This window comes from Mugil cephalus, chromosome 7 (genome assembly GCF_022458985.1).
Source record: "Mugil cephalus isolate CIBA_MC_2020 chromosome 7, CIBA_Mcephalus_1.1, whole genome shotgun sequence".
Classification (NCBI taxonomy): domain Eukaryota; kingdom Metazoa; phylum Chordata; class Actinopteri; order Mugiliformes; family Mugilidae; genus Mugil; species Mugil cephalus.
The window spans coordinates 6,109,151-6,136,881 of record NC_061776.1 but is presented as its reverse complement, the minus strand read 5'-3'; the positions used below and the strand labels follow the sequence as shown (position 1 = coordinate 6,136,881).

Below are 27,731 nucleotides of genomic sequence, written 5' to 3'. Positions count from 1 at the left end.
TCCAGCACCTCCAAAATTACCACAGTGCTGCTGTAACAATCCACTTAATTCAACTGCAGTTTCTGCCATCCAATTCAATCAAAGCAACGAGGTTGGCACAGGGGTATCACTGGACCATCAAAATACAAAACACAATTTGCCTCGAACGTAATAAGAAAATGGAGGCGTCATCAGGAATCTAAGCAATTTCAAAACTCAACATTTTAGGAGGCGACGTCCCCTGGGAGATTCTCCAGTGTTGCTTGAAACGCTATTGTGGGCGGTGAGAATGATGATCGTTTTTCTTCGACTCACGGAGCAGGATTATTTGAGCCGACTTGATTCCCTTCGATATTTAACAGAGATATCTTCTTCAGAAATAAAAGACAGAGATAATGGAGAAGTGTATCAGAAAGTCTTTCTCCTGAGAGTGCAGAGGAGATGAAGCGAGTGACGGGACAGAGCAATGAAAGACTTCAGGAAAAAAAGCGAAGGTAGACAGAATGAGTCAAAGACAATGACAGAGAGGCAGATAGTGGGACAGACAAAGACACATTACACAGAGGAGCAGCAAGCCATGACAAAGCTCGTTCAATGCATGACAAAGAACGCTTTGATGACTCCCAACTCTAAACCTGAGGGGATTCAGAGATCTTCTGACATTTCACACTTTGGTTTTTGGTGCTAGAGCTAAAAGAGAAGCAGAAAGTTTCTTCAGAAAAGTCAGTCATCCAAACAAAGTATTTGCCGATATTTGAGGGACAGGGATATATTATACTGGTCAAACTAGTGCAGAAATGGTAAAAACCTAGCTGCATTGCTCTGTAATTATGCCACCAAACACTAGTAGGCGGGGTGACATTTCTTTGTACTTCAAACAATGAAAACGTGAACTTACAATGAAGAACTGAAATGTAATCTTTTGTTGTGGACCAGGAAATCCACTTCGAATCATGCACAGTTACTGCGTTCTTCTCAAGTGGCAACCTCCGGGTCTGAGCGATGAAGCTCATGCAAAAGTGCAGTTCTTCGAGTGGCCACTTGAGGCTCCAAAAGGAAGTAAATCTCCATAGACCCTCCGTGTTAAAAAGCCCAACTTTACAGCATTACTAAACATGTTTACAGCCTGAAACAAAAAACGATTTCGGTCTTAATAGTTAATTTTATTATTCATGACAACTGTACAGGGGGTGAATTTTTTACTAACTCATTTGTCTATTTTTCAATAAGGTTTAAAATTTTGCATAATTAAGGGCGTTGCCGCTTTGAGTGACAGGTAGCCTGAGTTAACTGGTAGCGGACAGTTGCGTGTGCGGGTCTCAATGTCCAACACAACTCCTACGTCCATATTTGGCGTATCCGAAAGTGGGCGGAGTAAAGCTCGACCACGGACTCCGCCCACTTCAGGCTTCATTTTAGGGGTTCAGAATCCAATGGGAGACATCACAATGGGTCACAGTATATACTGTCAATGGCTCTTCATCATTGTAGCTACATTCCTGGGGAGGTGGATATCAGATGGCGTGAGCTCAAGAGTGTAAAAATGACCTCCAGTCAGTAGTTGATCTCACATGTGAAAAATAAATCTAAAACTGCCATGAATCAACCTCAATGTCCACAAAAATGTTTTTAAAAAATCAGTACAAATACATTGTGTTTAGGTAGGTATGGGGAAGTATCTTTCTTTTACCCCGCTAAAGTCTTTCCCAGTCAAACATTCCTGTGGTGAAGACGGATTATTTAGACAATAATCAGCAAAGAGATGGGTTGAATGTTGATGTAGGCCTGAATCCAACGCTCACAGACAAACCCTGACACAACCGTCTCAGCTCCCCTGAAAATGTCAAACATGGCTCAGGAGGAGGGAGAACAGGATACGGTTCAGGAGGACAAGACCTCAAGTGGAAGCTCGATGGATGGAAAGAAAAGGGGAGAGGAAAGTTTGCGGCAAAGCGTGCAGGACTGCGTGTGGCTTCATAGCATATGTAACCCATACGCCGGATAGAATTATGGGTCAGCTGGAATGGATCAAGCCTCCACATACTGTACACGCTCACATAAACACTGATGTGTAATTCGATTTGCTTAGAGAGCAAATCAAGTGTGGATGGGATGCATGTGTGAATGTTGTGTGAAAGAAATTAAAGGTGGTCACGAAGCCCAACATAATATTTAGCTTCCAAATATCCTTCTGGGCTTCACTGACGTTGAGATCAGGTGTCTGAGATGTCATAGAATATGACTGACTTGATTTAAACTCTCAAACCGTTCGGCGGTTCTGCTCATACTGAGATTGCTTTCCCTTTCATTTGTAATCCACTTCAAGATAACCTTGTTTAAAACTAGACACAAGCACAATACAAGCTCATCTGAAGTCAGTCGCTGCACTGATGCTTCTCAACTTTTAATGATTAACTCAGCACTTAAATATAAGCAACTGCTGATGAAGGCTTTGTGAAACTTTCAAAAGAACTTTTTTTTTTTTTTTGTAATGGACCTGCTGTTCAGTGGTTGCAGTCACCCGCAGAAAACTGTATGGAAATCGTAGCTATTCCTCTTCTTCTTCGAGAGTAGTTCAGAGCTAGACTAGGCTACAGAAATACTTGAGCACAGTTTATCGAGCGCCGTCCTCCTAAATGATCGGCAGCTGTTGTGACATTAACTAAACATCAAATCAAACCATCTGTGCTGGACGCACATACTAGGACTTTGTGACTCATCCAAGTGAGCGGACTTTGAGAAGTGGACGACGATGCAAGTCAAAGAGCAGTTTGGGTTCATTCTGGGCTCATTCAGCCAAAGACACAGAGGAGATTCAAACCAGTGACCTGCTTCTATCACCACTAGGTCACAGCTCTAACAGGCAGGAAGTAACATCATGACCACCTTCCTGATATTGTGTAGGTCTACAAAACAGTTTTGACTCATCAGAGAATGGACATGGACGTTCTGAGGGGGTCCTGTGGTGTTTGGTAACAGAATGTTTGGGGTTGAGGCGAGGGGCCTCTGTGGATCATCCCACGGATACTTGATCAGTTTGGGATCTAGTGAATTTGGAGACCAGGTCAACACCTTGTTTTTTGGCTGCTGCCGTCAAGGAGTGTCATTGCTATGGGTTGGGGGTGTCTGGTCTGGTCTAGGTGGGTGCTACATGTCTACATGCCTAAGTAACATCCACACAAATCCCAGGTTCAAAAGTTTCCCATCAGAACTTTGAATTGTCACTAGATGGTATAACAAGAAGTTATTTACTTCTCCTGTCGGTGGTTTTAATGTTGTGGCTGATCTGTGAACATACTGCAGTGTTTGGTAAATTACTATACTGAAACACAGTGAGCGAACCAGACCGTCTACTTGAGCTCAGAGTTTAGTTTCAGACCAGTGTCCTGACCGAGGCAGAGAAAAAGGAGCTGTGTTTGCAGCTGTATTTGTTTTCTGGACATTCTGAGGTTTAGTAACACTGGTAGAATCATAAAACATTTACTACGGTGATACTTTTGGACCAAGAACGGCAAAAAAAAATACTTCACTGAAAAATACACCTGATTCTAACTAGTAAAAGCTGAAAATAAAGACTATAATCACATGATCAGCTTCAGACTCATTATGTGTAAAACTGACGAGTTTTCAAAGTTTTGAACTTTGAAAAAAATAACGAGCGCTCGCCACAACTTTTACAGACTCCTACGCTGGCGTGTTTTCCTTGTGCCACGGGACTGCGGCAGGTGTAATCCCCACAGGGCGTTCGCCATGCGCCCCCCCCGACAACAGAGGTGACCAGAGTGGGCCGAGGCCGGTCACACAGCTTGTTACGCGACGCGCCATTTACCAAGATGAGGCTCCCGATGGGGCCGCTGCTGCTACAGAGCAAAATAACAGGTAAAGCCGACCAAACTACCCCTCTGAGAGGAAGGGAGCTGTGGATAATGGTGACAAGAAACACACACACACACACACACACACACTGAGGTAGAGTTGTCAGATTGAAGGCCATTATTCTGACTGACTCCAACTGTAATGGCTGCTGCTGAGAAGAAGAGCGTGTCTATATAAACAAGTCGAGGGGAAAGACACACAATATTTCACATGCGCTATACTTTTTTTCTTTCCCCCCGCCTGCTTCCTGCTGCAGTGCTTTGTAGCAGTGTGCGCTGCTCCTTCAGCACAACTTGTCCACAGCTGTAGCAGCACCGTTAATGAGAGCCGCACATGAGCCATGACTGGATATATGAAGTCAAAGTTAAACTTTTCATAAACTTGAACTACTGTTATGGTAGTCGTGCTGCCGGTAGGCACCATTATAAAAGGCCGGGAGATCATTTTTTAACCTTTAAGAATTATGATTAAATGGGAAAGCAATGGCAAGCGATATAAGATCATAAAAAATAATCTTTGTGATGTTGGAAAGATTTATTAAGTATTCTTTCCTTTACAATTAAACACCACTAATTATCATTATTTTATCCTAAGGCTCAAACCTTTTTCTGCACAACTTTGTCATTTATGTGCAGAAATGCTGTTGTTTTTGCAAGATTTGCGCCCGAAAACAACACAACCCACATCACGTTAAGTCATTTAAAGACATTCTGCGCGAACGCACATCGAGATTTAAAGCAAATTTAACGCTTGATGATGATTAAAACCCATAGAAAACTGGATTAGCGCGCAAAAATGCATCGACACAAGCTTTTTTAAATTTTTTTTTGTATCCGTCTGTGATTTTCAGCGACTCCACTAAGCGTTCGGGGTTCGGCTATTTTTGAAAAATCTATCTCTGCGACCGTCTCCGGTGCGTTTCACTTCCAGGGCACCACAGACCTCGATGATGGGCTCATTCTCTCTTTCTCTCCTCTGATAACAGCTGCCACCGGCTGTCATCCCTCTCGTCTCTCGGATCGTTTTACAGACCACTAGTAAACCCTCTCGTTCATGGACCGAGGCAGGTTGAAGAAAACATTCTCATCCCAGATTTGCGTCTTTACCGTGTGTGTTTCTAACTATTCGTGGTCTTTAACAGGTGGAGTTTTTCTTGCAGCTGTCCAACCTGAGCGGCTCCATCTTCGGAGTAATTACATTCCGAGGTGACGAGGTGATGAACATCGAATTACACGGTTGTGTGTGTTTGCAGGGTCCTGACATCAGGTTGCACCCAGAGATGGAGATCCCCGCGGGGAAGCAGGGCACCCTCCTCAAGAGAGGGGCGAGCTGTCTTTCATCTTCCATCTCACCCACACCCAGCTGGAGGGGATCTGGGCTCCCACAGTTCCCCGACATATTAAAACAAAAGATCAAATGAGGAGCGGAGGACCAAAGGATGGATGGGGAGAAAGAGAAATGAGAATGATGAGAAAAAAAATAAAAAAAAGGGGTTTGATGCGGAAGAGGTGCTGTAAAGAACAAAGAGGGGAGAGGGGGGATCAAAGAGGGGGAGTGAAATGGAAAGACTTCTATATGAGTTATGATGTGTGGAGCAAACAAAGGCTGAAGTTTGCTTTGTACTCCTCAAGGTCTCCGTTCCTGGAGAGATTACGTTCAATCAGCAGCGACGGAAACGTGTGTCAAGTAAGTGGAGATGATGGATTTCACATGTGGAGACGTCCGCAAGTGAAAGGAAGGTGGCACGAATCCACTGGTGCATTTAAAGGAGGCGCTTCTTTCCTAATTATTCCGTGCGGCAGGCGAAGCTCGACATCATGTCCTCGTCCTTCAACCATGTGTGAAAGTAAGTGACCGCAACCTTCCTGTTAATTATTGGAATAACATCAGTCTTTAACCACATATTTAGACTGAAAGGACACCATTCACAGGACGAGCATGGAATTAACCAGCCAATGTGGAACAATTTAAACTGTATCAATACAAAGAAAGCAGTCATTTCTACGACGTATCAGCAACTAATGGAGAGAAGACGGGAGAACGAATTAGGGGCGAATCCAAAAGACGAGTTGGGACAAGGGCAAGATGTTTCATGGAAGTAGCTTCTTCAGTTCTTCCTCAGTCAAAGGGGGTTCAAACCTGCTTCTATAACCACTAGGCCACAGCTCTAACAGGTACATGATAACAGTCAGGAAGTCTTTTAATAGGATGAACTCGTCATCACTAAGGCACCTAATGAACTGTCTGGTTAGTGCACGTCCAATCCGTCAACCATAACATCATGACTGTCTTCCTAATATCTTGCAGGTCTTCCTTGAGAATGGACAGGATGTTGTTAGTGGGGGGTCTTTGGGTCCTATGGGTTGAGGGGACGGACCTCTTTGGATCATCCCACAGATACTAGATCAGTTTGGGAACTAGTGAATTTGGAGGCCAGGTCAACACCTTCTTCTGTTTTTTTCATTCTTCACCTTTTGAATTGTTTCTAAATATGGCTGCTGCCATCAAGGAGTGTCATTGCTATGGGGTGGGGGCGCCTGCTCTGGTCTAGGTGGGTGCTACGTGTCTAAGTAACATCCACATGAATGAGTTTCCCAGCAGAACATTGGATTGTCACATGATGGTCAGCGTTATTCACTTCTCCTTTGAGTAGTCATAATGTTGTGGCTGATTGATATAGGAAATAATTTCATGTCATTCATTGCCTGCAGGGAGATGGTGAATGACTGAATGACGTTTAATGTTTGATCCTACTGAATTGATGAAGATGATCGATGCTACAGTGACAGTTTGTAGAGACGAGATAATCCAGTTCATGATCTGATATTTTTGTGCTTTATTATCTGACAACACAATTAAAATGGAGCAGATGAGCTGCGTCACTTAGGTAATAAATGCCTTTTAAACTAAAGTCCAGAGCGTAGCTGCATCGTATTGTGACTTCTCACCACTTCAATGCTCGTCTACTTATTTCACAACAAAAGTTTTCTTGTCTCAACTCTAATTTAGAAGACGCATCAGACCTTAATTATCTGTTGAGGATTTAAGTGTCTGGATAACACAAAGCAGCAGTGTAGTGTGGTGTAGTGTAGTGTACACTAATGTTAATGAAGCCATTTTTCACTCAGATTTCCATGTGACATTTGGAGAAAGTGTTCGGTCAAGTCCTTTTTTTGCAGTTTGAAGTGAAACATTCACAAATTACAATCGGGGGTGAAAAAAAGAGATGGAATTAAAGCAGAAGATTAGTTCAAATGGAAGGAGAACAAAGACAGGAAGCCAGAAAAAGAATAACACAAATGGAAAAAGGTGGGAAAAAAAAAAGGGAGCCAGACTAAAGGCTCACAATAACAAGGTGGCTGCAGATTAGCACACATCTGCAAACAAACACCTACGGTATTTATCTGCGGACCCTTTCACACTACACGGAAAAAAAACAACAACACAAGAACCAACCTGGTCGTCTCTCATCCAAGCTCCACAGCAGCACCTAGTGGTCATCTAGTGTCCCCAGCCTACGCTGACCCTGCTGCTGCTGCTGCTTTGACAGACTCTCCCCTGTCCTCCGCCTTATTAACACCAACGTAACCTACGCACCTAAACGCCTCACGAACCCCCGTCCAGAAAACAAGCACGCTACACACACACGTGCAAATACACAAAATAAATAAACGGACTGCTCACACGGAGACACCACACGGACATACGCCAGAAAAAAAAAAACATTTTTTCAGATCTCAGTGTGCATTATGCATGCACGCAGGAACACACAGCCGGACTCACGTGCACCGAGTCCGAGGTGATTTATGAGCGCGCGGCTCAGGTTTGCATGATTTATCCTGTTAAAGCTGCACCGCGCACCTGAGGGACTCAACCCTCCGCTACACACACTGCACGGGTGCTTGTTAGTCAGTGAGCACTGGAGAAGAAACGTGTTTGTGTGTGTGTGTGTGAGAGTGTGTACACTGATTTGTTTTGGTGCATATGCTCACGGTGTAACTTAGTTTGTATCCTGTGTGTGTGTGTGTTGTAAGCGTGCTTTGAAATGTAGCGTATGCATAACCGCAGTGTGCAGTTTCGTGTCTTGTGTTGTGTTTACAAGTGTATGCAAAGGTTTTTTTTTATTTATATATATATACGTATTTGTATTTGCTGTGCTTTATCAAAAGATCTTGCTGGTGGCTGTGTGTCTGCTGCATACGGTGGCATTAACATTCCTGCACAGATATGTGTGTGTGTGTGTGTGTGTGTGTGTGTGTGTTTGAAGACCTGCCATCCTGCCCGAGTGTCTGCGTAACAACGTCCCCAGTGAGCCATGCGCCAAGCCTGCAAACCCGCCATGAAAGATAACTGGGGCCCTCGGCAGCCTAACGGCGGAGGACACACAGCGGCAGCGTCACGGACACGAACCCAGATACGAACCGAAGGCTGGCGTTGTTACCGCAGTCATAAAAGCACGTCGGAGTCTGACCTGCAGCTCCTCCTGGTCATTAACCGCAGCACTAAAACGCAGATTTTAAAGTCTGAGCTCGAGAGGTGGTAATTGGGGGGAAAAATAAATGCTGTTCACATTTAGGGATTATTTAGACGTGGTTCTAATGCGCCCCCGCTCGGACCATAAAAAGGCTCGTGTTCATTTGGGACGTATCTGAAGGGCATCAGATGGCTGGTTTCTCTGTTGTTAATGGGTCACTGCTTCAGACTTTTTTTAATTTATTTTTTTGCTTGACAGAAAATTGACTTTCTGACCGACTGTTTTCAGAGCTCAGTCGTCTCTTGTTTCTTGTGGCTTTATCAGTTTTTACACTTTTTCACTCTTTGCTTTAGAGGGATTTAGCATTTGTGAACATTTTAGCCTTAATTATGTCGACACCATTGGTTTTACCAATAGGTTTTATTTGGGTGGGCACTTAGTCGTCACAATCTTGTCTAACTGTGTATCAACCTTGAATATTTAGCTGCCAAATACATTAGCATTAAGATTACAGAGAAAAACAAATAAGTTTGTCCTATAATCAATCAAAACTTTTTTTTTTTGTGGAAAGTTCATCTCCGCAGCGCTCAGATGACGTGTAAAGCTTGTTACTAATGAACGAGAAGTTTGTTCCTGTTCTCAAAGTTAGCAAGAACAAAGTTTGTTCTGGTCTGGTTATTTGTAACCAGGTTATTTGTAACCAGGTTATTTGTAACCAGGTTATTTGTACACTAACCCTGGGGAGGTCCTCAGAGGCCGCTCCACAGGCAGCATACGTCACACTCTAAGCATAGTGGGAGATCATTTCATTTGCTTTTCCATTAGATGGTCAAAGTGCTGACAATTGAATGCTGTATATATTTGCTCACACCTGGTGGTGGTGGTGGTGGTGGATGTAAACCACCTCAGTAGTTCTGAGGCAGACTGACAGAAACATGGCTGCCTCCACCAAACATCACTCGCTCGCAAACATACACCAGTGGATTCACACTGGGAGCAACGCGGGTTAGGTGGTTAAGCCTGGCAAGGACACAACGGAGAGACTGGGGACAGTCCCAGGGACAGGGTGGCATCAAACCTCTACTTCCTGAGCTACTGCCGCCCAAGAAGAAGGGAAACAACGTTCATTCAGCATGGACACACTCCACACCCACTTCTGATTTCTGACCAATCACAGAACAGCTGTCGGACAACACACGTGAAAAACTTCCACCCAGTTGAGAAGAAGGTGTGGGAGAAAACTTCTTGAGTTTTTTAACATCCTTTACTCTTCTGTCCATCACCACGTGAAGTCCCGCCCAAAGGATTTGATTGGCCAGTCTTTGCAGGAACATAATCCCAGTGGAGAGACTAACTTTCGACTGCCAATGACAATGAGTCCACCACTTGGATCCATTGGAGAAGCATCTGTTTCACTCATCTGCCATGAATATGTGGTTAAAGGTGAGTGGATCCTTTCCCATGGCTACTCATCACGACCATGAAGAGTTCAAACTCTGTTATTATTAACATCGTTACTGACATTTTACAGTTTTTAACTCTGCCTTTTTATTGATCTGAGAGAACAACCTCATCGTTCTACCACTCTAGTACCAGACGTTACGCCTACACAACATATAGATCTGAATATTCCTCAGGAAAACTGGTTATTCAGGATTTAATGAGCATTAATCCAAAGGTGAAGACGTATTTTCATCTCTGTTTGTGCGTTATTAATAGTGTTTGACAATGCGTGTTGAGTGAGAGGAGAAATGTAGCTTCCTGTGGTAATACTGTCTGGCTACAGCAGGTATCAGACACAGGGAAAGAGGTGTTGGCAGAGCTTAGGGGAAACCCTCCAGGCATAGACACATTATCTATACAGATACAGATACAGATACAGATACAGATACAGGTATACAGACACGAGGGTACAGCTGTGCTTATCAAACTGACATGTACAAAAATAAAAAAAGCAGCCTTTATGTGTTTTAATTATGAGTTTTCTTTAGTCTAAGAAGGAAGAATTCATTAAAGTGGTTGTGTATTTGAAAAATTACAGAAAAGATCTAACAGCCGCACACACTAGTTACACAAATCCATCACAAAGAAGAGACGAGAAGCAGAATGAATGTAACAAATACAAGAACACACACCGTGACATGAGTCCTTAGAGAGTGTCGTCTTCCTGCAGAGGTGAAGACTGACCCCGACACGGTACAAAATGTGTGTGCGTGTGTGTAGTTACATATGTGCGTTTTGTGTATTGAGGATCAGCTCACTAACACTGCAGGTGGCTCACTGGCTTCTGGCTTTTCTTCCTAATTGGTTGATTTGCAACTCGGTCTGCGACTGCCCGGATCTCTGACACGTATACCGCAACCTCCCTCACAGACACACACACCAGCAAACACACACACACACACACACACACACACACACACACACACACACACACACACACACACACACACACACACACACACACACAGGTGCATAAATGCCCTCCAGAATCCCCAAATGCACACATGCAAAGAGCGGTGCGATGCAAAGTCTCTCCATGCAGCACCTCCAGCCCGCTCTCATTAATACACACTGGACTGACAGCTCGCTGTTGCCATGGCGACCCCCCCCTACCTGTTGCCTAGTGGTTTGAGGGTTCGCTGCAGCAGAAATGCACAGTCAACCCCCCCCCCGCACCTCACCGGCCCATTTCAGTGCAGAGCAATGCCATCGTTTTTTTGTTGTTTTTTTTCTCGTTACAAGGAGACGAAATTTCCACAGGAGTAACAAAAAAAAAAAATAAAAAAAAAAAATGGAACTACTTCATTATATGACTCTCTATTCTAATTCTTCTCTTCATTTCATACTCGTCTGTTCCGTGTTATTCATTCCAGGCAGATAAGATGAAACTAACTTGAGGAAATTGCTTTGCTTAATTCATCATCCGAGCTGCTTCTGTTCTAATTAAATCACCGCATTCTATTCTTGCAATGCTATTCTTCTTTCCCCACACTTTTTTTTCCCCCCACAATTTCATATTCTCAACAAAGCTTTAACGCGCTGCTGGAAAATGGCTCTCTCAGCTAATTGTGCTACGGAGGAATTCTTTCTGGTGCCGTAATGCGCCGTTAGACGAAGTTTGCACGGCGCGGGCATTAAAGATGCATGAAATCAGCACTATTAACAGAACGCAATAAAAAATAATAATCACACCGCGGTTATTTCTTTATTTATCGTTATTTATTATTGCGGGACAGTGTCTGCAGCTTTGTTTCCACGAAGCACATTAAAGTTTTTTATACTTCCCATCCCTCTCTGCTCGGACTGGTTTTAAAGTTGGATCGTATTGGTCCACCTGCCTGTATGCTGCTGCTGATCTGTGCTATTTTCTGCGCGGTACTTTCCACCGAGGGCTTCATGTTTTCTGGCAACTGCTCCGCCATGTTGGCTGGCACCGGCTCCGGGGACACGTTTCATAATAGCAGCATTAAAATGATTGAAATGGTTAATTAATTCCAGTCAGGTCGGGTCAAACGCACAGATTTACATCAGAAGCATAAACATCTGAGTCGTGTGTAATGTCATGTGTAATGTTCTGGGTTAACTGTTGGTTGTAACGGTGAAACATTAAAGGACCCGGCGCATCCCACCGTTCCACCTACACGGGTGATTTCTGCCCGTTAGACCTCTCGTCAGCGGCGTCAGGGCCGTGTGGGCGTGGAAAAAAAAAATGTTTAGTGTCGAAATCTTCCTCCCTCACAAGCTCATTCTGAAGCGTCCATCAGCGAGCGGCAGATTCTGCTCTCACTAGAGCGCGGCTTCCTGCATCTCGTTCGTCCTTCAAGATGAAAATAAAAACTAGAATTAAAAGAATAACCTGAGGACATCTGTTTCCTGCAGGAATCTAATGTGTTTACGCAGAAATAGTTGGTTTTTAATTATGACTAATAGCTTGAGCTGACATCTCTGTGATGGCTTTAAGTAAAGCTTTACACACTGATCAGCCAAAACATTAAAACCAGCAACGGGAGAAATAAATAATAATTCACATCATCATTCAGGACGCCCTCAGAAGGTCCGTGTCCATTCTCTGATGAGTCACAACTGTTTTGGAGACCAACACAATATCAGGAAGGTGGTCATAATGTTATGCCTGATCGGTATAATTCCTAAGTCATTGTCCAAGCAAGTGTCTTTCGCTGAATTTGTTTTTGTGGGTTGCCGTGTCCCCCTTGTTCTACAATAGTGCTCCTGAAAATACTTTAACTGAGTTTCTAAAACTACTGGAACTCGTGTTTTAGCTCATAAACGCTGATGAATTTTTACTTTAACTGCAATTACAAGAAGACGTCAGGAGTGGAGGGCGTGCAGGAGACGACAACTGACAACATGAACAAGGAAACAGATTTTTAACCAACCAGTGTTGTCTGCTCCACGTAGCTCATTTTGCACGTCAACTCTGTTAGCTTACGGCATACTTTGGCTTTACCGCACTGGTATAAAAAGCCAGGAAGTGTAGGTCTGTAAGCATTACATTTCTCAAGCGATTTGAGTCGGCATAAACACTGGTTCGGTTCTTCATCCAGTGCAGCGTAGTAGAATGTGATGAGCATGGTTATTCAGCTTTTGTGACAGCAGAATACGACGGTAGAGAGGAGATGAACAGCAGCAGCGGCCTGAAACTTCAGCGTCTATCTACTGTGATTTTCCTCAGGCCGTTGCATTTCATCTGCTCCGTCATTTGATTATGAAGTCTGGAACAAAACCAATGCTTTTCTCATCGCGGACTTGCAACATCCTTCCTGGAACAAAGGAGCTTAAATGAGCGTGATAAAAAACAGCGACGGAAAGCAGAGAGGTCTGGACGAGACTGGCCAACACAAGCAGAACCACGAGACCTCCAGCTTTGTGTGCATTACATATGATTGTGTAAGTTTGATTCAGAACACTTGCCCAGGTTATTTTCTGAGCACACAAACATGCCATGTCACATGTCTGAATAACGGTGGGATGGTGGGTCTAAGAGTGGAAAGCGAGACTTCCAAATGGCAAATCAGTCATTAATACAACCTGTACCATCCTACAGTGACTTCCACCACTTAACCTCCTTCACACTGTCAATCTGACACCGGAGGTGAAATCACACGCCGATGCAGAACACAAGAGCTGGGATTGGTCCGTTTGGTAGTAGCATGTTTGCACTTAATGTAAGTATTTCTGGCTGCTTCTCAATCTCTATTATTTTCGAGTTGATTGCTTTGGACCAATAAAGATGGAACACAGCGAGGAAAAGTTAACTGAGAAGCTTTGGAGATGCAAACATTTGATCGACTTGTTTTCGGTTAAATTTCGGCAAAAGTTTCAGTTGCCATTTTTGAGACGTGAAGCACAAAGTAGTACCAAAAATGAACCATGAAAAAAAAGACACAGAACTAACTAGCACCATATTGACGAGCGCACAAGCGTAAATGGCTCCCACCGGCGTAGGCTAAATGCATAGGTTACGGAGTCTAGTCCAACAGAGGCATAAACCGCGCCTTAACCCTTCTGCCTGTTTACAGAAGAGCTCATGTAACATCTAAAAAGTAAAGTCTAACTTTGCATTACATGGCATGTATTCAAATTACTGATAAATCAGCATGTACTGTGTCTAAAACTGTGCTGGGCATTAGACCTATCAAATAAATCCCACTTGAGCACAGCATAATCCACAGATCTGAAACTAATCTAATCTAAATAGATTTATTGGCCATGTATAGCATATATGTGAACACATAGTGGGGATCTGTTCTCTCTCTTTAACCCATTCCAGTGAGCACAGTTGGAGCAGTGGGCAAGTATTATTGGAACATGGGGTTCTTTGTAAGTGAGAAGAAAGAATGGAGGCCAAGCTAAACACATTAAATGAGTGATTCATTGGCTGAGAGCTGGACAACTCTCTGATAAATGTTCTACAAACTAAATTAGCCAGCGGGTTATTGATAAGGGCAGCCAAAAGCACAAAAGCTAGAAGTGATGGTTGGCCTCGTACAACCCAACGGCACCCAACGGCCATCAGTTCTAGCCAACTGCTGTTGCATGAAGGCCCTTTAGCTTCTCCTGGAGAAATTATCCCCTTCATCATTTCTGATATGGAGTATGATTAAAAAAAAAAAAAAAAAAAAAGCAAAACGTGGCCTTTAAGAGCAACACACATTGCCAGCACCAAGATTAGCTCATCCCTAGCAAACACACTTTGATGTTTAAAGTCTTAATGGTATGATTCTGCTACTAACAATCATTCACAAAGCTGCTGCATGTTGAAGTTCATGAGGCCACATGTGAGTAAAGAGTCTGCCAGTTCTCAAAATTTTTTTTTTTCCCCCCCAAAGGTATGTTAAAAACTGAGTGATCCAACAGCAATAAATAGATATCAGCTTGCATGTGTCCAACTTCGTATCGCTATGCCAACATTACACTTTGATTAAAACTCACATCAATTAAGCTAGTTTTCTTGGACCAAAAAGTGTCAGATCAACAGATGGAACCAAGGGCCTATAAACATGTAAAATAGTGAACCTCAATATAGTATGATGCAAAGAGCAAATATGAACTAAAGGACATATGAGAGCCTCCTCTGTCCTTTATCATATTTTATCATCATTATATTCAAACACAACTCTGGACTGTGTGGACCCAGTGGGAAAAGATCCCCCTAACCCAGCAACACTCTGGATATCCAGTTAAACGGGTCCACATGTACTGCATGCGGCTTATGTTATTTACTATCGACGTTATATTATTTCTCCTTCCATGACTTATGCGTCCTCCTGGATCTATGGGGGAAATTTTTCACTTTTTAACCTCCCAGCCGAGAGCCAAGGGGAGTAGTAGAGCTGGATCGGGCTCTGGACTAGATCTAGGCCACTCAGACGACTCTAGGTTGTCTGAAGGTGACACCGGCTTTAAATCTAATTGTACAGTGGGTAGGTGAAGGTATCAAATGTAAACCTCGCGTACGTTTCTGCCCGTCTTTCAGTTTCCTAGACACTCGTCACTTCATTATTTACTTCACTTTCCATACATATTTCAGAACCACTCGACAAGCCACACGGTTGTCATGCATGCTTTGTTGATGCTAATGTCTAGTGGGGAATAGAAACATGGTCCTACCTGATCTTGTCTTTCCAGCCAGCGGTCCACCATGGGGTGATTGGCGCTGAGTGACGACCGGGCCGTCTCCCTCTGAAACTCTCGCTGATTTGCCCAGGTCCCTGTATCGCGTGGCAGACTGCGGTATGTGTCCATACCTTTACCCTACAATATAAATACCGGCATAGTTTCAAACAGATGTACAGTACTCTTTAGGGACAAATGTTTTTCTTGTGGATTAAAAAAAAAATATGAAGGTAAGGGGGGGAAAGTACAATCGAGATCTGAATATTAAGCTAATTCTTGGGAGAACATGAAAAGAAAAAAAAATGTACATCAACAACACAGGTTGTGAAGTGAATTAAATATAAAAGTTCACCTTTTTAAGGTTTAAGGCATAAAAGACATGATCATCTGCAAATCTGAACTTTTAGGAAGTTCACATCAGAACATCCGTACAAAAAAAAGACAATGGTTGGTTTCCTTCATTCATTTCTAATAATGTTTGGCTTTGCTAGCAAGCAGCTACATCTGTTTTAGATGACCGGCCGCCTACCTTCCTCTCCAGGCTGTTGGTGCCAGAGGAGTTGCGAACCTTCAGGAAACCGGCGGTGGTGGACCAGCGGGTTGGGTTCTTCCTCGACGGGGTTTCTTCTGCTTGCGCCCGCGATTCGCCGCTGCTGAACGGTCCATTGATGGTGAGCAGGGCAGGGTCGCTACTGCGCCGGACGTGGAGGGGCATATCTAAGGGACAGGAAAGACAGTCAGGGCATCAAAGCAAGGTTTTAACGAAGGAAGTCGGGGAAAATAGACAATATCGCAGCTTGTGTTTTCACTTGTTTGTGGGAAAGGATGCCACTGGTGATGTTTACATAAAACCCAACTGTAGTTTATAAAACTGAAGATGAAGACTTTTTATTTTATTTTGGGATGATTAATGCAAATATACTGGAACAAATTATGTTCCTCAAACAACGTGGGCTAATAAAGGAAAGTAATCACTGAGATTCCATTGTCATGCCACTGTGGATTAATCCGATTTATCACTGAAAGTCTAATCAGGCAGCTCCAGTTTCTGCTCTAATGTCATCACTCAGAGCAGTAGACTGTGTGTGGGAACAACAATGCGAGGAAGAGCCTATTGAGAAACGCCAGTATTCCATTAAAACTCTTCACTCTGTTTAAAAGTTGCAGAGCGTGGGCGGCGGGCCGGGGTCCAAAAACACAACTGCGACAAGGGCAGTGCGGACAAAAAGCACCACAAAAACACGACTTCATGACAGACCTCTTCAGATCCCCCACAGCCTGAGTCGACCAGCTGAGAGGAAACCGAGAGCGGGCCGAACGAGAGAGAGAGAGACGGATTAGAAACGACAAACTGTCTTCTTTGGATGACATTGCCAAGTGTCATGTTCCCATATTCTCGGCCAAAACGTCCCACTGTTTACACGGCGTCAGATGTTTTGGATGGTTGTGCGGGAGCTTATACCGGAAATACTCTGATCTGTCCAAAGAGGCTGAGTCGACGGTTATTTGACTTGAGTGTGTATTGTGAGATTAAGAGCATGAAAAGATTCACTGTGTCCATCTGTATGTTTGTTTCTCTGTACGGTTTGATGAACCGAGTTTACATCAGTGAATGTGTCTGAGAACACTTAAGACTCTTGTTTGACATGTGTGTACTAAACTCAAGTGGTTCTCTCGAAAAGATGTGTGTTAAGGGTTAGTTTCAATTCTATGTGTGTTTGTGTTTGGGGGGTATATCAGCAAACTAATACAGTAGTTGCTGGGAATCAGTGTTTGAGTAGTGATGTTGGGGTCACTGGGTGCGTGGGACATAAATCACTTCGAGCTGCTGCAGCTCTTTGAGCGATGAAGTTCAGGAGGATACGGAGTGAAAGGCTCTCCTGACAGCCCCTGTACCGGTGGCATTACAGGAAGGTAGGGATGTCCCGCTCATGTTTCTTTTGTCCAGAACTTTAATATTCAGTATCAGAGTCCTGATCGTCCCCTGCAGATTCATAAAGGTTTTTCTTATCTTACATATATTCTCCCAGATCACATGAGCACCATGCAACTGGAATAGGGGTAAAGCTAATGCAGCGAGGAGAAGGAAGCTCCCGTTGTCTCCAAAGGTCGCTGGCCAACTGCTGCTAAAACAGAAGACACCAAAGGGATGTGGTTTTGGTTTATGGCGGACCTAAAATAAAGCCTGAAACCGATTCAATTGTTTAGGCCATCCCTACTGGAACATCCCTACTGAAATTAAACTGGTTTCATTAAGAACTACAAGTAGGTAGGAAGCTACCCCAGATCCATATCATCTCTTGAATAACTAAACAGGACACAGCACATTGGGCGCACTCTACTTTCCTGCCATGTTAGCCGAAACACACTACAAATAAACAGGAAAAGCCACCACACATGTTAGCCTACAGTTTCTAGATGTTGTGTAGGTTGTTGGTTGCTGCGTTATACAAACATTTACGCTCAACTTTATGGCTCTCTTAAGCATTGGACTTAAGTGTGGTCCTAGCACTGTCCAAAACATAACGGGGGCTACTGATGTACTATTCTCCTAATTGACCTTTTGTTGTCCTTATTGGTCTCCAGCATGAACCAGAGGTCTCCAACCTTTTGTCAAGTCCGGATTTCCTATGTTGCTGTTGCTGGATCTGATAAACAATGGTGTTAGCATTAAAACTTGCAATTGTCCACAACATGCTGTCAACATGGTGGAAATAACCATACATTAAAACAGAAAATCGGTGAAAATGACTGGTCATTGACTCCAGTGTCTCCAGAATGTTTTTCTGTGTAAATGGCCCTCTCATGGACTTTGTTTGTCTTACCTAGCAACAGCAGCATAGGAAATCGACCAATCAGAAGGCCAGCAAAGGGTCAGTTGCCCAAGCAGAGAATTTGAACAGATTACAACACATCAACCAATCAATTAAACAGTTTACTGGGGAAGTAAAGGCCTAGAAGTGTGAGGAAACTGTCGGCATTGCAAAAGATAACAGCGAGACGTTCTCATCGTCTCAGCGTCTGACTTTCCTCTTCGTCCTTCATCTCAAATGTTACTGTGATCTCACAGCACAGCTGCCGTCATTATCATTTTGTTCATTTTGTAAGAAGCGGCGATCATACGACAGTTACTACAGAACAGAACCGCAGAACAACAGCTGCAGCAGCGTTTCATGAGCTGTGATCAAACTTCACACGAGCCGAGATACCAAACGGAGAAGGCTGATATTACAGGAATCTGAAAAAGGTCTCCCCTGCTCCATCTCTCACTTTGTCTCACATGGCAAGACAAAGTCAGCGACAAATTGAATGCATAATTAAAGGCATTCGCAAGTGATTATCACACTTCAGAGCCGGCTGGGCAAAAATAGACCAGACGCAACAAGATAGGAGTGAAGAACTTCTAGCCAATGTCATTGACCATGTGCACACACACACACACACACACACTGTACAGCTGCTTTGTAATTTTCACATCATTGCTTTTGAAAGCAGCTTTTATGCTCCTTCTCAGTGTCTTACAATCTTTGGAAAGAGCACACAGAGTATATATAAAAGAAGATTTTTTTACTCCACACAAATTGTATAAAAGCAAATTTACAACACTGGCAGCACGACACCTTAAAAGCCTCAGGGGTATATTTGGTTAGCAAAACCTTTTTTAGTACATTTACTATATATTTAAAACTTTTGTCTTATCTGATATAGACTGATATAACAGCAGGATTGTCCTTCGCTTTATCTGTAGAGATGTTAAGTTCGAACAAAGCCAAGTAGCTAACATCGTTCCATTTCTGAATTTCAATGCAAACCCTAATCTCTAATAAGCTTAATCACTTTTCTTTTTTTTCTTCAGTTTATGGGCTGAACAAGAGAACTGGCGGACCCACGGAAAATTCTTCTATTCGGCGCTAACATAAACCCCTAATTGAAAGTCGTTCTCATTAGGGGCGCTCATGGAAAAAGAAATAAATAAATCACGTCGGTTTCGCCTCCATGTCAAACATTTCTCTTACACCCCATTAAAATTCAGCTGATGAGAGTCGGGAGTCGTCAATTAAGCACGGTTGAGATTTATTATGAAGACGGTTAAATTGGATGTTACTGGCAGGTGTGATTATCCCCCAGATTTCCATTTTCTCACTCAAAAAATAAATCACATTCATCCGAAAATCCAATTAGGGCCGAGTGACCTCCCTCACACTGTCTGTGTTTGTGTGCGAGTGGGTGTGCGAAGGCATTCGGGGTTACATGTAACGTCACTCACTGCCAATTCACAGATCGTTACTGGAGAAGGCAAAAAAAAAAGTTTGTTTTGAATTTGTTCAAGCAAGTTCAGAGAATTACAACTAAAAGTACGAGTTATTTGATTATTTATCAAGAAACTCACCCACTAATAAAGTGAAGAATTTGTCTTTAAGTGTAACCAATCACACACACAAACCCTGACCTATAGTCTACACCGATCAGGCATAACGTTATGACCACCTTTCTAATTTTGCTGGCAAAATCAGTCCTGACCCATTGAAGGATGTGTGCTGTGGTATCTGGTACCAAGACCAACGTGCTCTATTGGATTGAGAATGGTTGAATTTGGAGGCCAAGGCATCACCTCAAACAGGTTGTTGAGTTCCTCAAACCATCCCTGAACCATTTCTTGTGCATTATCCTGCAGAAAAAAGCCACAGACATCAGAGAATACCAAGAGCTGCAGCTCGGGAGATGATTGGCTATTGTCCGTGATGAAGAAATAATCAGTGTTGTTCTCTTTACCTGTCAGTGGTCTTAATGCTATTCCTGATAGATGCACATAATCAGTATAATCCATATGAGAGGGGCCATGAGTTCACCCTCACGTTGTCCTGAATTACAGTTGGAATAACAGGAGCAGCAGCTGCTGCTTTGGTGGGTGTAGGTAAAAATACCTTCCTTGCATCTTCAAAACAACTAATAATCCAGCTTCATTTACAAGCAGTATGCAACGATCAGCCACAACATTATGACCACTGAGAGGAGAAGTGATTAACGCTGATGTCAATCATGTGACAATTCAAGGTTCTGTACCTTGGACCTGGCATTCATTCATGTGGATGTTACTTAGACATGTAGCTCCCACCTAGACCAGACCAGACCAGACCCCCCAACCCATAACAATGACACTCCTTGATGGCAGCAGCCTGACACACACACAAAAACGATTCAGGAACAACTCAACAAAACATGAAGAACAGGACAAGGTGTTGACCTGGCCTCCATATTCACTAGATCCCAAACTGATCAAGATTCTGTGTGATGATCCACATTGGCCCCTCCTCTCAAACCATAGGACTCAAAGGCCCCCACTAACTGTTTCCAGACACCACAGGACCCCTTCAGAAGGTCCATGTCCATTCTCTGGTGAGTCAAACTGTTTTGGAGACCTACACACAATATCAGGAAGGTGGTCATAATGTTATCCAAGAAGTATAGTGTAACATTCTCCTAAGACATTCAACATTTCTTTCTTTATTATGAATGTCTTGCACTGGTTATTGTATTGTGTTTTAAGTAGAATTGGTGCATTCATAACAAAGAGATGTACATTTACATATTTTCATTTTTATTCTAGCGTATCTACAGAGGGTTCATAAACACGGTTCCCCGGGGAAACAGGGCTGCAGCAAAGAGAAGCAGCGACACAGAGAGAGCGTGCCTCTATCTGGATATATATCCGTGTGGGCTTGTTTACTTCCACGTATTGTTTGTGTGAAAAAGGGTTCGCTTGATCCAAATTGACGAATCACCTACAAGAGTCAGTTTCCCAGTAATTACGATAGAAGAAGCGACTTGGCCGGCAAAAAGCTGCAGAGGTGAACAGGCTCTGCGTCACATTTGATTTAGGAGGCAGCGAACAGAACCAATTAGCCACTTTGGCCGGGGATCAAATGGCTATCTGTGCCTGGAAATAAAAAAAAAAAAACTAAAAAAAGAAAAAAGAAAGGCGCCTCCTGTCCAATTAACTGAATTTATGAACAGCGCTGAGGTAGCGCGGCGCTGTGATAAGGTGATTTGTATACACTGTGTACACTGTGCCAGTTGCTGGCATTTGACTCCAGTGAGGATGACAACACAAGGAATATGATATAACTTGACTCAAATATAAATCATCTGTTAAGTAAATGTTTGAGCTGCTGGTTGTCATCTACAGATAATGGTCCCAGTTCAATTCAAGCAAACACCCGCAAACCGCCCAGTGGTCTTTGATCCAGAAACATGTATTCACCGTTATATTTTTTATCTCCTCTAGTACCAACACTTACTGGTGCGCAGTGCCGATGGCGTGACTTCGATCTCGCTGGCGGCCTGGTAGGGATGGAAGGCCGAGGATCCGCTGCCGGCGCTGAGGTCTGCAGCGAACAGGTCCGGGCTCTGGGTCCCCGTGGAGCTGGCGCTGGTGCCATCTCCTCCATGGTGGGGCTCCTGTTCATCGTATACAGCTATCAACTGGAGGAGGGAGGAAAAAAAAAAAAGCAATGCCAGAGTTAGGACATGATGAATGTGTCACTTTATGTTGGAGAAAATACATTTCAGGATGTGTCAACAGGTTCAAGTGATGTATGTTCTCAGAAGTAGTTCAAGCTGAGGAACTAAAGCAGAAAAGTGAGTAGAGTATAAAAGAAAAAGTTCCCGAAGTGTTAGGGAGCAGGAGACAGGTATCACAGTAGTTCCAGGCATTTTTAAAATGATCGAATGGTCAGATGTTTTGTATTTATTTAGGTCAGGTCTGCCATGAACTTCAAATCGTCTTCTTTCTATTGTTTGACTAGCGTCAAAGCTGCCAAAACCAAAGAAGAAGAACCAAACTGGAGTGACTAAACATGTCTGCTGGACGTTTGACGAATTGGTAGAAGAAGATCGTCAGAAAATAATTTTTGGAGACGGCATCAAGATGAAAAACACCCAAGAGAAGGTTACGGAGTTTATGTCGCTTTGGATGACCTTAACATTTCCGGAGTAGAGAACAAAGATTTTCTGGAGCCAAGGTACGAAGTAAAACTCTGAACACTACATCAACTTTGACAATAATATTTATCAAACTGAATCCCGTTTTATCTCGGAGATATACAGGGAAGAGAAGAAAACTAAGTAATAGATCCATAATTGATTGAACAAAACCAACTGATTGGGACATCCCTATGAAAAATGTAAACGTTGAAAGAGGAAAGGATGGGTGTATATGGATGATTTGGTGATTTGAGGGTAAAAACCAAGAATAAATTAAGACACAAGGTCAGAGAGCAAGAGGCAGACGTGAAGTGGTAAAATATCTTGATCTGGATTTGTGTGAAAGAGCAATTTTCTCTTGAAATTGTGTTCTCAGATCGTCAGTCACCCAGGTCGCGGCATATCTAAACACTTAAAGTAAGTCAACCGGACTTGGTTGAGTTTTCTTGAAGAGAGAACATGTTCTGTGTCAAATTATGATGAGGTTTAGGTTTTACGTGGAATATTGTTGTTGGGTGTCGCATACGGGAAACTCACATGACTCAATAATCAGCTTCAACCCTCAACCTCCCACTGGTCATTTAGAACTGAAAAGTTTCTCTTGGATTTGCTTCGTAAAAGCAAAAGTTAAGAAGCATGTGGAGATTGTTTTTTTTTCTATATCTGGGCTCAAAAATCTGATTTTAATCCTTTAAATCCAAGAGTAGGCAACTGAGAACCAATTACAAAACAACACATCAGGATTTTGTGGGTACTGACTGAGCCAGACTTGGATGACAACTGGTCCAGATTGGCCTAATTCACAGGAGGAGCACAATCAAGCCTTTCCACATCGGTGCAAAGACAAAAAGGCGACATGGTTGTTGCTCAATGCGTCCAATCATATTCTCTCTCCACTCAAAATACTCCCACCCTTTCTCTTCAGAATAAGTCCTTCACAGATCTGATTAATTCCAGCGTCTGCAGAGTCCCTTTATTAGATAAAAGCCGGGATACGTGCCATCCCTATGCGACTCCCACCAGGCCCCGCATATATGTTCAGCTGGCTTCAGTTACCGGAAAAGAAACAAGAAAGGTCCGTCCAACATTTGCCAATTTCGGAGGATGTGATCTAAGGGTCCCTCGTGGTGAGAGCCGAGGCATGACTGAGATAATGTCTAAGGTTTAGCCTCCGACACACAAAATATTAAAATTAACAAAGGCGCTCAGCAGCTTAAAGTTCTTCGAGACATCACTGCCGCACATCTGGGTTTCCTTCCACGCTCGTGAGCAGGAGGAAAAAGTCTGAACTTTAAAGAGAATCTGACCAAACATCCTTTGGCAGAAAGCAGCTGATCCAAAGCAGACTCAATGCGCAGTCCCATCACTTCAGGGATACGTATATTTTTAAAGATATACCGCGCCACATGCGGAAAATAGAAACGTTTTTGAAGTCTCCTTTTAACATCACAGACATTTCTATGTCAAGGTTCCAGTTTTATTTTGCTTTGAGAACCGCGAGACATTTCTGGACCGGAACCAGTTTATAAAGGGAAAGGAATTCAAAAGGCAACAAACACTTTGCTTGTGCTCATCTATTCTAGAAAGAAAAGTCTGGACATACAAGACTTTGATCAACAGGCTGGTTTTATATGCAGCATTGGACATGGAGAGTTGTTTTTTTTGGTAAGAACTGCGGTCAAAGAAACATCTAATCACAAGAAGAAAATCACTCTATTTAAATCATAAACTGTGGCTCCTGGTGGACGTCCGTCCTGTCTGTAAAAATGTCCGGGATAATGAATAATCTTGACTGGGAGTGGAAGAACACTAATTGAAAACAGAGACTCTGTCACCAACTGGCAGCGTGGAATTTAAAAGATGTTAGCGTTTACCAGACAGGGAGGGTCTAATGAAAATATGTTGCGCAATCACACAATCAGGATTTTGGAGCTCGACTCTTTACAGGAGTCACACCAGGACTATGCTGCTATGTGCAATGCTACAATCATGAGCATCAGCCTGGTCTTACTCATATGACTAAATAAATAAATCCAATCTGATTGCAAAAACCCTTGTGCATCTATTACTGCAATGATCCTTGTGATTACTTACGGTAACATGGTCAACATTTCCTCCTCCTGAGCTTAACTCTTCACATGGACGCAAAATAAAATTATCGCAGTTCGGTCTGTTTTGGAGAATTAAATCTGATGGAAATCTAACAGAAGATTTTTTCAAATGTAAAAAGTTGCTCAGAAACGACGGATTCAGTCGAGTGCTTACATGGTTTTAATGAGCCGATATGTTCCCATCAATTTTACACCGGCTCTCCCCATTTCAATCTGAAAATTCCATCTAATCAAAGTGATCTGATCTGATCAGACATAACATTATGACCAACTTCCTAATATCGTGTAGGTCTCCCTTGTGCCTCCCAAACAGTTGTGACTCATCAGAGAATGGACATGGGGGCGAGTTGTTCTTAAAGTGTTGCTGCCATCAAGGAGAGTCATTGCTATGGGTTGGGGGGTGTCTGGTCTGGTCTAGGTGGGTGCTACATGTCTAAGTAACATCCACACAAATGAATCCCAGGTCTAAAAGTTTCCCAGCAGAACACCAATTTGTCACAAGATGGTCGATGTTATTTACGTATTCTGTCAGTGGTCATAATGTTATGGCTGATCAGTGTATATAAATATAATAACTATAATAATATATTCTATTCGTGTCCATGTAACATAATCAGGACATAATGCTTAGATCAAGTTAAGCTTTTAATCTTGATCCAACTGTATATATAAATAATGGTAGAAGAAAGGATTCAAACGTTGAGGCTACACACAATCCACTCTGTATGCAAAAATATGGCCAACCAGAAAGAATCGCATCCACACACACAATTACATTTGGAGACACGCAGAGAATCCATTAAAACCCACACCATTCCAATCCAGCTACCAGTCTTCCAGCGCATTAAACCTTCATTTCAGCCACATTTAGCCTGAGAGCTGCAGAGCTTTATAGCGTGCTGGACATGCTCCCCGGTGAGAGGGACGGCGAGGGAGGGAGGGGAGGGGGGGGGCACGCATGCACACAAATACTTACACACATTTATAGACCTTGTTTTTCCCATTAGCCCCTTTACGTAAATGTGAACACATTTACTTCAAATTAGAGCTCGCTGCAGCCTGGAGCTAATGCACGGTAATGGGGATAATAAAGGTCAGAGGGCAAGCGTGTAAGACATGCAGGGGAGGGTGTAAAAGGAAAGAGAAGTGGGGGAAGAAAAGTAAAACAGATTAGTCGCGCATAATCAGGTGTTTGTGTGCATTTTAGCGAGACACAGGGGAATAAGGCAGCAACGCGGTTTGTGCGTCTGCCCGGTGATTGTGTGTTCCAGTGCGTACAAATCTATATAAAACTCCCTGACAGACAGAACTCCACTCCTCTCTTATTAAAGCTCAGTTCAGGTCTTTACAGCTGAGTCAGCAAACTCCCTCCATCCATCCCCCCCCCCAGGCCGACTCCCTGAGGACACCACGGAAGAAGAACCCCCCCAAACCCCATGTGCTTTCCTAGCCCATGTGGTTGTTATTACATGGTAATCGGTTTGGCTGCAGCGAGCGCTTTACATGTGTTCAGGCTGATCTCATGCGATAAATAATCAGTAATAAGAATTACTGCAAAAAAAAAAACAAAAGAAAGTCCAAAAAGCCAAGGCGCAAGATTCTTTGGATATCTGATTCTAGAAATTGCAACTTGCACACTTGTCCGAAAACCGCTTCCACCACACATCTGCTAAAGGAATCATTCAACTGTCGATGTTTGACGACTGAAAAGGCCCTTAGGGAAACCGAAAGTTTCATATTATCCAATTATTTCAAAGCAGAAACAGTTGCCGAAATCATTTGCATTGCCTTGTACACGGGATGCAAATTATGTATGTATGAGATCATTTGTGTCGAATATACATTCCGCTTTCGTTCGCATGCAGATGAGTACACGGCAATAAATAATTTTTCGCTGGGAGGGAGCTGATAAGAAACAAATGTTCCGAGTGTGATAATTGCTTATGGAGAATTTGAAATAACTTTGCGATTGCGGAGCAGAAAAACACGCCTGAAGCTTCAAGAATAGCTCCAAGATCAAATGTCTGTTTGTCTCAACTAGTTTTAAATTAAATATCTGAAAATCCGCGGCTTGCATTCATGTCGCCTTGTGTCCGATGACAATAAAGACTCAAGAAATAATACTATGAGTAGAGGGTTGTTGGCTCACAATCCAGGATCTGTAACCAAAGCCTGAATGAAAAGGGTCAAATCCTTATTCCTCTTCTGATGTTAACAGACGTTTCACGCCTGTAATAACTTATAGGAACATGTCCTCCTCCTCCTCCACACTAGGTGGCGATAAGTCTCTTTTCAGCAGGTTAATACGGTGCCCTTTCGGGTTGACCTATTACGTTGTCGCTTTTTTTAATCTTGTACATAATGTGCGCTACTTATGGTGCAGATAAGATGGCGCTATCCTTCAGACGGTTCTTCTACCGGCTCTGTTTACTTTCTTCTTCTGCGACCGGCTTTCTTGGATGTTTTTGTTCCAGTGTCCGATTGTGGAACATGCACACATACACTGTCCAGTTAAAGTCCAGTTAAGGAGTATACATGATGGGAAAAAACGATTTTCCAATCGCATTATCTAGGTGTCTTAATCGCATAAGGAGAACTCTGATTACAGTCGGAGTAACACGTTTACATGCACTTAAGTTGTCCAGTTAAAGTCGGATTAAGTTGATAATTTTTAAATTTATTTTTCACGTGCATGTAAATGTACTGCATGTGTCAGATTCTAAATTAAAGTCTTAATTCAGTTTCCTTTTTTACACAGCAAATATAAGTGCATGTAAATGGTCCATCGCAAATCATCGGTCAGATGCATCTGGTGCAGGAGCACGGAGGTAAACACAGAAAGAAGGTCCCGTTATTCTGGACTGCTGCCGACATCTGTGAGACAAACGCCAACATGCAACTCATTACGGAGCAACAGCAGAGTTGGTATTTGCTCCAAAACTGTGGTAATTATCTGGGCAGTTTACCATGTAACAGCAGGGTAATGCCAAATCCAAGGAACCATCCCGAAAACAACACAATCAAAAAGAAATGTGCTGATGAGCACAACGTTGAGCAAATCTAGTCAGACTGAGGCGTGATCGCGTTCATCCTGTGAAACCGACTTCGGTCACGGGTCTTGTGTGCTAATTTTGGCCAAACCTGCCCAAGGAAACTGAAACAAGACG

General features: G+C 43.0%; 1 protein-coding gene across 1 annotated transcript in view; it reads right to left on the bottom strand.

Annotated features, from left to right (window-relative positions):
- Positions 1-27,731, bottom strand: part of LOC125011240 (partitioning defective 3 homolog) — a 256,960-nt gene that overhangs the window by 143,348 nt on the left and 85,881 nt on the right. The window contains exons 3-5 of the mRNA XM_047590347.1: positions 21,769-21,952; positions 15,999-16,186; positions 15,464-15,607 (exon numbers count right to left, since the gene is read on the bottom strand). Coding sequence (XP_047446303.1) covers positions 15,464-15,607; positions 15,999-16,186; positions 21,769-21,952 — 516 coding nt within the window. The remainder of the gene's footprint in view (positions 1-15,463; positions 15,608-15,998; positions 16,187-21,768; positions 21,953-27,731) is intronic.